Source organism: Jaculus jaculus, chromosome 12, assembly GCF_020740685.1.
Source record: "Jaculus jaculus isolate mJacJac1 chromosome 12, mJacJac1.mat.Y.cur, whole genome shotgun sequence".
NCBI classification, from domain to species: Eukaryota; Metazoa; Chordata; class Mammalia; order Rodentia; family Dipodidae; genus Jaculus; species Jaculus jaculus.
This window is the reverse complement of record NC_059113.1, coordinates 67529599-67541758: the sequence shown is the minus strand read 5'-3', so window position 1 is coordinate 67541758 and position 12160 is coordinate 67529599. Positions and strand designations below refer to the sequence as shown.

The window sequence follows — 12160 nt, the reverse complement described above, 5'->3', positions numbered from 1 at the left end:
GTAAGCACCTTAATCACTAAGCCATCTCTCCAGCCCTTGTAGTTTTCTTTACAGGTAACTCAAATTGAAAGGCTCTTTCATTGAGATGTAACTCTTTAATTGGTTTATTTTCCAAAGAAAAGACATTTGAGTGTAAATTAGAATTCTACAAACATACTCTATTTATAAAGTCTGCTGGCAACAGATAATGAAAATTACATGATTTGTTTTGTATCATTTTTCAGAGGTTCAGAAATTCTACAAAGCTTTCTATTCTTAAGTGCATGAGAAAAATCTGGAAATTTCTATTCTGTTTGTTTATTGATTCTGTAGAACTGTAATTGCACTCAGGGCCTCATGCATGCTAGGTGTACACTTTACAACTCAGTTATATCCCCAGCCCCCCTCTTTTTTTAGAGAGAGAGAAAGAAAGAAACAGAGAGGTAAGAAAACGCCAGATGCTTGTGCCACCTAGTGGGCATGTGTGACCTTGGGCTTCCTCACCTTTGTGTGTCTGGCTAATGTGGGATCTGGAGGGTGGAACCTTGGTCCTTAGGCTTCAGAGGCAAGCACATTAACCGCTAAGCCAACTCTCCAGCCTCCCTCCCCATCTCTTTTTAATGTTTTTATTTGAGACAGAGTTAACCAAGATGCCCAGTCCAGCCTTGAACTTGCAAACCCTACTGCCCTGGCTTCCAAGTGCTGGGATTATAGACATGGGCCACCACACTGGGCTATAATTTACCAATTTACAAGTGGGGTAAAGAGGAAGAAGGAAGCGACATTACTAAAATTAAGATGTGAGATGAAATCACTGCAAACATCCAATATTCAGCCTAACCTTAAATACAGTTAGATCTCAGCTCATGTGGCTAATGTTAGGCTTTCAAGGGCACGTTGTTTTGGATACACTAGTACCAAGTGTTTTCTTCGGAGTAATCCTACTAATGTTTCAACCTGGTTAAGCCACTTTTTCAGTTCAAAAGGCAAATATGTAATATTAGTAATTAATCAATTCCTTATTACAAAGTTATTTTCAGTAAGTAAATTTAGGTTGATGCTCAAGTTTTGCTAAATCTCTGTCTAGGTCATGGGAAAATGGATTCTGTGGAAAAATAATTGGTAGGTGAGAGAGCCTCCTTAAGAGAAATGGGTAAAACTAAGGGATCAAGATGATATTATATTTCCAAGTGTCTGTGCGTGATTTTTAGTTAAAAGTATGTAACAATTTAAGAAGGTTTTGTTCTACTTTTTGAAAAAATCAACTTCCTTTCAGTAGAGTAGACTGGCGCTTTGGTAGTAAGTACCAAGTAGCCACTACTTCCAAGACCTTTCTTTGTGATTTTGTGTATTGGGATTGAAGCCAACGCCTCACACGTGTTAGATGTGTTCTACCACTTAGCTACATTTCCAGGTACCATGAATGAATCCACCACCCTTACCAGGAAGGGTAGGTGCGTGGAAATTGTTTTATTGTTCCATCAAAATGCCCTTTGCAGAAGTGTCTGAGCTGTTGGGAAAGGCCTCTTTCTGCACCCATGTTAGGTGAGGGGTAGTTGGTGTGTCTTAGCATCTGACCCAGCCATCCCCAGGCCTCAGGTTTGCCTCTGGCTTTTGCCATACCCCGAAATCCCACTGCTGTGTTGTTGCCCCGCTGACCAGGTCCTTGGAGGGCAGCCCTTCCCGGAGGCGAGCGGCGGGGATGCGTGACAAAGGCCGGCGCCAGGCGGTGCGCGGACCAGCCTTCATGTTCAGTGCACGCGGGCCCAGCCTCACGGCAGAGGAAGAGCGCTTCCTGGACGCTGCGGAGTATGGCAACATCCCCGTGGTGCGCAAGATGCTGGAGGAGTCGCGCACGCTGAACGTGAACTGCGTGGACTACATGGGCCAGAACGCGCTGCAGCTGGCCGTGGGCAATGAGCACCTGGAGGTGACCGAGCTGCTGCTGAAGAAAGAGAACCTGGCACGCATCGGCGACGCGCTGCTGCTGGCCATCAGCAAGGGCTACGTGCGCATCGTGGAGGCCATCCTAGGCCACCCGGGCTTTGCGGCCAGCCGGCGCCTGACGCTGAGTCCCTGTGAGCAGGAGCTGCGTGATGACGACTTCTACGCCTACGACGAGGACGGCACGCGCTTCTCGCCCGACATCACGCCCATCATCCTGGCTGCACACTGCCTCAAGTATGAGGTGGTGCACTTGCTGCTACTCAAGGGCGCGCGCATCGAGCGGCCACATGACTACTTCTGTCGCTGTGCCGACTGCGCTGAGAAGCAGCGGCTTGACGCCTTCAGCCACTCGCGCTCCAGGATCAATGCCTACAAAGGGCTGGCCAGCCCTGCCTACCTATCCTTGTCCAGCGAGGATCCGGTGCTCACGGCCCTGGAGCTCAGCAATGAGTTGGCCAAGCTGGCCAATATAGAGAAAGAGTTCAAGGTAAGCCTCCACGTGAGCATGCACAAATCAGCTCTGCCCGGTGCCTTTAAAGTTTGCTGATGGCTGGTTGCTTCTTAAACTACCCCCCCCATATTTTTTTTTTTTTTTTTTTGAGCTAGGGTCTTGCTCTAGCCCAGGCTGACTTGGAAATCCACTATATAGTCTCAGGCTGGCTTCGAGCTCACAGTGACCCTTGTACCTCGGCCTCCCAAGTGCTAAGATTAAAGATGTGCTGCCATGCTTGGCTCAGTTTTCACTTTTTTTTTAAATTTTTTTTTTGTTTTATTTTTATTTATTTGATAGTGACAGACAGAGAAAGAGGCAGATAGGGAAAGAAGAGAGAGAGAATGGGCGTGCCAGGGCCTCCAGCCACTGCAAATGAACTCCAGATGCTTGCGCCCTCATGTGCATCTGGCTAACGTGGGACCTGGGGAATCGAGCCTCGAACCGGGATCCTTAGGCTTCACAGGCAAGCGCTTAACCGCTAAGCCATCTCTCCAGCCCAAGTTTTCACTTTTTAAATATTTATTTATTCATTCATTTAATTATTGTTTATGAGCGAGAAGAAGAGAGAGAGTGTGAGACTATGGGTACATCGAAGCCTTTTGCAAATGAACTCCAGACACATTGGCCACTTTGTGCATCTGGCTTTAAGTGGATACTGGTTAAAAGCAAGTACTTTACAGCTGAGCCATCTCTCCAGCCCCAACTTTATTTATTTATTTATTTATTTATTTAATGGAGGGTACTCTGCGTTCTAAGTAAATTTTCACAAAACCCAGGACTTTCATCTTTTTTTGGCAAAAGGAGGAACCTGGTGTGATCCCCTTCCCAGATTCTTTATTTTGTTGAATGGTGTCACCCCTTACAGAAGAAGCCAAGTTTTCTTTATTCCTCGAGAGGTGTGACCCTGGAGGGGCAATAGTGTTGGTCTGTGGTAGCAATGGGTGCTCTTTGTTCTCACTCAAAATAATGTTTTAGCATTATTTTTTGGGGGGGGAGAAGGGGTGCTATTTGCTTGTTTTGAGACAAAGTGTCAGGTATCCTATGTATGTAACAAAGAATGACCTTGAATTTACTTCATCTCCTGAGTGCTGGGATTATAGGCACATACCACTGTGCCCATTTTATACAGTATTGGGGATTGAATCCAGGGCCTCATGCATGCTAGGCAAGCACTGTATTAACTGAGTAGAGTTAGCTCAAGCCTTTGTATATTCCTTTAAAATCAAAATTCAAATAAAAGGCTGGAGAGATGGCTTAGCAGTTAAGGCACATGCCTGCAAAGCCTAAGGGCCCCAGTTCGAGTTGCCAGATCCTACATAAGTCTGATGCACATGGTAGCACATGCGTCTGAAGTTCATTTGCAGTGGCTAGAGGCCCTGGTGTGCCCATTCTCACACTCTCTTTCTATCTCCCTCTCTCTGTCTCCAACAAATAAATAAAAATTTAAAAATAAAAAATAATAATAATAAAGGGCTCAAACATTATTAAAGTCATTTCAGGACTGGGGAGATAACTTTGTAAAGCCTGCCAGCCTGGATTTGATTACCCAAGACCTATGTAAAGCCAGTTATACAAAGTGGCACATGTCTCTAGAATTTGTTTACAGCACCAATCACCTCATTGGTAGGACTCATGTGTCATCTTGAATTCCACAAATGTGTATTTGGAATGGGGATCCAGCATAGCTGTTGAGTCACCCCAGAAATACAGGGCAGAAAAATAGGTTGCTTCGATGATTTTTTTTTAGTGAACTTTTTTCTGCTTTTATTGTTTTTTTTTTATAAGGACTAACTTTTTTCTAGATATCATTTCCAGTCAGGCAGTATTATTTTAAAAGAATTCTGTATTAATAATAGGCCATTTTCAGTTTTCATTCCATTGCCACAAACTTTTGCATTCTGAATGTTTCTAGCTATTACAAAGCTTGTTCTGGTAAAACCTGCCCCTATTTCAGCAGGCTCTGCTGTCCCATCTTCCTCTTAAGAAGATGGCTGCAAAAACCAGCCAGTTCCTTGGTTTGTTTTCAGTTAATCTTTTTGGCTAAGTGTTATGAGGTAAGATAACAGAAGGAATGATTATTCTTTGTTGTTTGCTTTTTAAGCAGGGTCTCACTCTAGCCCAGGCTGACCTGGAACTCACTTTGTGGTCCCAGGCTCAAATTTATGACAGTCCTCCTACCTCAGCCTCCCTAGTGCTAGAATTAAAGGTATACACCACCACCCTGGCAAAAGTGATTATTTTGTGTTTCAGTCTCAAAATAGGTTTTCATAGTTAAGTAAGATTTGTTCAAGTCAAACTAGTAATATAATTTAGGCTAGGAAAACCTTGCGCTACCTGAAAATAGGTTTTTTTTCCCCCTTTACATCTATACCAAATTCACTAGGTATTCCTCAGCCATCATAGTGTCCTAGCAGAGATCTGGCTTTACTATAATAATGTTGTTAGTCGATTCAATTTTCTGATGCAAAAGCTACACATATTTATTATAAATGTTTTTCTATTTCTATCCTTTGAAGATTTTTTTAGGGGCTGGTGAGATTGACTGAGTGGTTAAAGGTGCTTGCTTGCAAGTCTGTAATCCCTGGGTTTAATTCCCCAGCACCCACATAAAACCAGATGCGAAACAAAAAAAGTGTGATATTTGGGTCAAGTGTGGTAGCACATGCCTTTAATCCCTGGACTAAGGGGGCAGGGGTAGGAGGATTGCTGTGAATTTGAGGTCACCCTGAAACTACATAGTGAATTCCAGGTCAGCCGGAGCTAAAGTGAGATGCTACCTCAGAAAAAAAAATTGTGATATTCGGAAATAATTATTTCTTTGGACTTGATGAAAACAAATTTAAATGGAACTCAAGTGGACCAGATCTAAAACTCAGTCTGGCTAGAGCCAATTGAAAAGTAGCTGGGCAAAATACTTTTAACATCACTTTTTTTATTTTTGAAACATAGTAGTAAATTTAGAATTTGTTTATTTTCCACTTATGTCATAGGTCATGTAACGCTTACTTTTACTTTATTTGACATATATTGAAAGTCTACAAAGGAAATTCTGTAAAAGGAAATATTTTCTAAGCTTATGTTTAATAATTTACTAAAGATGGAAATGTTTGAAGTTCTACAGAGAAAAGATATCTCTGTGAAGTGATAGTAAGAGAATTTGTTATTCATAGTTTTACCCTGAAGCCAGCTAAATCCATATTAATACTACTTATAATCTCTTTGACTCTGAAAACCTTACAAAGGTGGGAACATACCACAAGAAGCAAAAGAGGAAAAAACACACACAAACTCACAAGTTCTCCAGACAGACACCAAGCTATCAGATACTTGAGAGTATACAAAACTGTATCTCCCAGGTCCCTGTCTGGCTTGTATGGCAAGCCTTTGAGTAGTGTTGCTCTCAGAGCCACATTAGGATGGTTCTTCAGAAGCTGCAGCTTCAGCTTACTGGTTGTGCCTCTTTTTCCCCAGCTTTAGTTGGCTATTGGTCTTTTCTTTCTTATTCTGTGTGCCATTTGCTCTTTCATCCCACACTACTATCCTTCCGTCAGCACTCTAGACAGATGAGAAAATCGTGCTTTCTCAGCCCTGGTCCAGAAACTCTGTGTTCTGACAGGGCGATGGAAATGAAGCTCATTTCTGAGGAAATCAGGTAACCTAATTTTGCCCTGTCTTGTGGTGTTTGTTCACTATATTCTTTCCCAGAGAGACTCTGAGCTCAAAGTACTGGCCTTAAAATGAAAAAATAGATAATGTGCTGCTCCCTGGTAAAGCAGAGGGATTTTCCCTCTTTGAAGATGCCTACCCATGGCTTGTAGTATCAAGCTTCTTGCCCTCAAATGGCCTCTTGTGGGTACTTGATTCTCAGCCTCTGCCTTCTCCACAGCTCCTTGGGGAGCACAGAGAGCAGATGAAGGTCACTGTCTGAAGAGGCTGAGCATCTGAGGACAGAGATGTAGATGAATTAATAGACAGGCCACTGACAGGTTATTAAAGAAGTAGTTTGGATGTTCAAATGCTGTCTGTAGATATTCTGAGAAACAGAATGTTGGATGGATGGATTCAGGTCTAATCATCCATTTGTCAGTGGCAAGGAAGTTAGCCATTTATTAAGCCTAGAGACCACAATTGAAATTTCCTAAGTTTAACTGGGGAGATGGTAATGTAATTTTTTAAAACATTTTTGACACCTCTATACACAGTGTACCATGATCATAATACCCTCCCACTACTTTTTTTTGTTCCTCTTCCATATTCCCCCTCTACTTAATCCTTTCTTCTTTCCTGTTCTATTTTGATGTATTTTTTTTTTTTGCCTTCCTATTATGCAAGTCATATGTAGGTAGGTTCAGCCACTGTTAGGTCATGAATGCCATAGCCACTGTGAGGTTATGAATTCCACAGCCACTTTGGTATGGAAGACAATAGTCTAAAGCACTCCTCTTCTTCCTTTGGCTCTCACATTCTTTCTACCGTGTCTTCCATAATGGTCCTTGAATCCTGGAGAGTGTGACAGAGATGTCTTTTTTAGTGTTGAACACTCCACTATCACTTCTCAGCACTTCGAATTTTGAGTCCTCCCCATCTAAAAAGGAACCTTCTCTACTCAAATGTGAGAGTAGCATTAATGCGTGGGCATAAAAAAATATTTAGAGGGCAACTTGGTGAACATAATATGTGCATTTAACCAAACATAGTGGTAGCTTCTCATCTAGGGCCTATGATCTCCCAAACCATAGGCTTTTTAATTTTAATTTTTAATATTTTATTTATTTATTTGCAAGGAGAGAGAAATAGGGAGAAAATGGGCACACTAGGATTTCTTGCCACTGAAAATGAAATTCAGATGCATGAGCCACTTTGTACATCTGGCTTTATGTGGGTACTGGGGAATGGAACTTAGACCATAAGGCATTGCAATCAAGTACCTTTAAACACTAAGCCATCTCTTCAGCCCCAATTGGTGTATTTTTTTCATATTTTTATTTATTTATTTATTTGAGACAGAGAGAATGGGTGTGCCAGGGCCTCTAGCCACTGCAAATGAACTCCAGATGCATGTGCCACCTTGTGCATCTGGCTTATGTGGGACCCAGAGAATCAAACCTTGATCCTTAAGCTTTGCAGGCATGTGCCTTAACTGTTAAGCCATCTCTCCAGCCCCCCCCCCCCATTGGTTTTTAATTGGATTTTCAGTACCAAGCATGAATTCCTTTTGATTGGGAATTTCTGATTGGGTTTGAGTAAGCTTCAAATCCCGTCAAAGAGCAGTTGGTTTCTTTGGTTTCTCCCATAAAAGGCATGCCACTATTGTACTAGTTGACACATTTGACCTGGCTGGCCAGCTGTGAAGCTTGCAGGGTCCAATGCTGGTTTCGATTGTTGATAACTTTTCTCCCTCAACAGTCTGCATAGCATTTTCTAGCATCATGACAGCTAGTCAACAGGGAGGCTTCCAGCTCAGCCCCATTTTGATTTCCCAGTGTCCTACAGCCCAAGCATGTGGTATCTTTAGCAATAGGGTCTTACTATGTGTTGTAATTTTTTTTTTGTAATGAAATAAAACAAAGAACAAAACCATCTGCCTTCCCTGAACCTCAGTTTCCCTCAACTTAAAGTAGAAAAGCAGTTTCCACTCATATCACGGTAGAACTCTAAACAGAAAACAAAATGAATATGATCCAAAGAGAGATAGTATCTATAGCAGGAAGAAATTTCAGGAAGCTTCTAGTTAGAGAAAAAAACATAGTCCAGTATTCCTAATGCACATAGATGTAAAAAATCATAGCAAATAGAAGTCAATGATATACCAAAAGAAACATCCACCATAACCATGACCAAGTGCAATTTATCTCTTGGATGCAAGATATTTTAATATAGGCAACCCCACCCTCCAAAAGTGTTATACCACATTAACAGGAGGGAGTACCAAAACCATATGATCAAATGTAATAAGTATCGTATACAACACGTCATTGTATAACATCAAATTCATCAGAAAAATGTTGAACCTTTCCCCTCAAATTGGGAACAAGACACAGATGCCCACTCTTGCTATTTCTATGTAAAACAGTCCTGGAGGTTCCTGATAACACTGAAGTACTGCTGTGCTATGTAGTGTGCACCACGTCTGCTGTCAGTATTTAATGTTGATGCTACTAAAGGCTGAAGAAATTCCCTAGACTGCATAACTAGTAAGTAAATATAAGCATTGTTCTGGTGCAGGAAGTTTAGCTTCAGGTTCCTGCTTTCCCACTACTCGGTCCTGTTTCTCTTGCTGTTAGAGAAAAGGCGTGACAACCCCATGCATGCTTAGATTTTAACTCAAATTTTCCTCATTAGATTAAAAAATGGATCAGAATGGAGATTAAGCCATAAGTGTATGGTCAGGTTTGATGAAACTAAACTTCCAATGTTCTTTGTAGTAATTACTTTGTAAAAAATAAAAAATAGGAATGACCATTTGTGGTATTTTATGAAATTAATGCATTCCCTTGGCAATTTTTGTATGTTATTTATTTATTAAAGAGAGGGAAAGAGCAGAGAGGGAGAGGGAGAGAGAGAGAATGAATATGCCAGCGCCTGTAGCCACTGCAAATGAACTCCAGACACATGCACCACCTATGTATCTGGCTTACATGGGTATTGGGGAATTGAAGCAGGGTCCTTAGGCTTCACAGGCAAGTGTCTTAATCACTGAACTCTCTCTCCAGTTCCTTGTAGTAATTACTTTCTTGTTGCTAGGACAGAACACCCAAACCAAAGCAATTTACAGAAGGAAAGGTTTTATTTCCAGCTTATAGCTTAGAGGGGACGTTTCCTTTTTTTTAGATTTTATTTTTGTTTTTATTATTAGATATGGTCATATTTTGTATGTAAACATCACATGTTGGTACCATCCTTTCCTTCCTTCTGGCCTCTTGTCTGAAGAGGCCTTCCTCATTGGGGATGCAGGTCAACCCCATAAGGATTATGGGTCATGCATTATGGGGGCAGCAGTCAGTTATGGGGGAGAGGCAATGTCTCTGTACAGAGTGTCCCAACTTGTGGTTCTAACAATCCTTCTCCCCCCCCCCCCACCTTTTGCAAAATTCCCTTAGCCATGCTGGGAGCATTTTAAGTCTACTTCAGTGATGGGCACTTAGGAGCATCTAGATGTCTGGTTTGGTAGGTGTTAAGTGTCCTCAGTATCTTTCTCCATCACCCTTGTGCTGATATCAGCTTAACTAAGAGCAGCATTCTTGCTCGTTTCCCCAATTCCTCTGTGGTTTCAGCTGGGGCCATGGTGGAGTGTCCTGGGTCATTAATCTCCTCAAGTTCAGTTTCCACCTGAAAAAGAGAAGCAGATTCCCCAACAGAGAATGAAGTCAGTGTCAGCTAAATGGATAACCATTATTAATTTAGAGAGAATTAAGAGTGTAGATACTTTTATAGTCTAAGGTTAGTGGGAGCTTGACAATGGAAAGCAGAATCATTATCTGGACATTATTCTGACTTGTTTCCCAGTTCCAGGTGTGGTTTCCTTTCCACTCAGCAGATATCTTAGCCAATCCAAGAGCAGCTGGTTACCCACCATAGCTGTGGGCCACTGTTGCACTTGTGTGAGCATCACGTCAGGTTGTTTGCTTCTGAGTTGCTTAGACTTTGAGTTGTTTGGACAGATGTTGGCCACTTTCCCCTGGTAGGTCATGTAGCACCTTCCAGTACTAGATGGGCTAATTATCTGAGGACTGACTCTCCTCTGGATTATAACCAGGTCTCTCCATGGTCTGTGCCAACAGTGTTTGGTGTCTTCAGCTGTAGGGTCTTACCATTGACCTCTGGTGGGTAATCAAGTACTCTTGACAGAAGTCTGTCTTGTTTGTTTTGGGAGATCTAGTAGGTCTCTCGGATCAGCAGCTCAATGTGGATATAGACCACATCCTGGTACAGGGAATTATAGGTTAATGCCAAGGGAAAAGAAAAAGAAAAGGTAGAGAAGAAAAAGAAACAGGAGAAATTTGAGGTTAGGTTTCATCTCACTCTTTCCAGGGCCCTTCAATTCAGATGCTCCCTCTAAGGTTCGCTTGAGGGCTCCACCTTTTAGTCTGATTTCCAGGATAGAGGATTCTGTGGTACCGGTTCAATTTGGGTTCTAATTTTGTGTCACCTCCCCCCCCCACACACACAAGCCCTTCCTTCCCTATTGTCCAAGCCTCAAGATGCTATTCAGTTATGTCAGCAACTTGGGCTGATCCAGGTTAGGAACTGTAAATGAGATCATGCAATGATTGTCTTTCTGTGATTGTGTGCATTCACTTAAAATGATCTGTTCCAAATTCAACCATTTTTCTATAAATTTCAATGTGTCATTTTTCCTTACTGCTGAGTAGAATTCCAATTCATCCAATGATGGGCACCTGGGTTGATTCCAGTTTTTAGCTCTTATGAATTGAGCAGCTATAAACATGGTTGAGCACATACTTCTGAACTGAGATGTGGAGCTTTTAGGGTAAATGTCCAACAAGGGAATAGCAGGGTTTTCTGGTAAGTCCATATTCATTCTTTTCAGGAGTCTCCAAATTGAGTTCCACAGTGGTTGTACCAGCTTACATTCCCACCAACAGTGAATGAGGGTTCCTAATTCTCTACAGCCTCACCAACATTTGTTTTCATTTGACTTTTCAATGTTTGCTATCCTTATGGGTAAGGTGGAATCTTATAGTTGTTTTAATTTGCATTTCCTTAGTGGTTAGGGATGTTGAACATTTTCTTAAATGTATGTTAACCATTTGTAATTCTTCCGCTGAGAACTCCCTATTTAGTTCTCTGCCCCACTTTTGGAGTGAGTTATTTGATTTGTTTTTTTGTCGTTTGTTTAGTTTTTAGAATTCTTTGTAGATTCTAGATATTAGGCTTCTGTCAGTGGTATACCTAGCAAAGATTTTCTCCCATTCTGTGGGTAAACTATTGACTCTGCTTATGGTCTGTTTGTCTGTGCAAAAGCTTTTTAGCTTCATGAGATTCCATTGGTTGAGTGCTTGTTTAATTTCCTTGGCTACTGGGGTTTTGTTCAGGAAGTCTTTCCCAGTTCTATATCATGGAGAGTGCTACCTAATTTTTAGTTCCAGTAGTTGAAGAGTTTCAGGTCTTATATTGAGGTCTTTAATCCATTTGGACTTGATTTTTGTGTATGGCGAAATGAGTGGGTCTATTTTCATTTTTCTACATATGGTCATCCAATGTGTCCATTACCATTTGTTGAAGATGCTGTCTTTTCTCCAGTCTACATTATTGGCTCCTTTGTCAAAGATCAAACAGCTGTAATTGCTTGCCCTAAAGTCTGGGTCTTCACTTCTATTCCATTGGTCTGTGTTTCTGTTTTTATTCCCATATCATGCTGTTTTTGTCATTATGGCTTTGTAATATAGCTTTAGATCAGGTATGGTGATACCACCAGAGGTGTTTCTTTTGCTGAGGATATATTTGGATATCCGAGGTCTTCTGCTATTCCATACAAATTTTGAGATCATTTTTTCAGTCTCAGTGAAGAATGATGCTAGTATTTTTATTGGTATTGCATTAAGTCTTTGTATTGCTTTTGGTAGAATTGCCACTTTCACAATATTAATTCTACCTATCTAGGAACATGTCTTCTTAAGTCTTCCTCTATTTTTTTCTTGAGTGTTTTTATTATATAGTTCCTTCACATTTTTTAGTGTTATTCCAAGGAATTTAATTTTTTTTGTTGCTATTGAAAAT

General features: G+C 41.3%; 1 protein-coding gene across 3 annotated transcripts in view; it reads left to right on the top strand.

Moving 5' to 3' along the window:
• Window positions 1-1648: 1648 nt before the first annotated feature.
• The window catches only part of Trpc3 (transient receptor potential cation channel subfamily C member 3), a 72817-nt gene continuing 62305 nt past the window's right edge, over window positions 1649-12160 (top strand). For 2 of the 3 annotated variants that reach the window (XM_045131158.1, XR_006632915.1), the window contains exon 1: window positions 1653-2413. In XM_045131158.1, the coding sequence (XP_044987093.1) occupies window positions 1682-2413 (732 nt within the window). In that variant the 5' untranslated portion in view covers window positions 1653-1681. Of the gene's footprint in view, window positions 2414-12160 lie in introns of all 3 variants that reach the window. The other variant, XM_045131159.1, reaches the window with a different exon arrangement.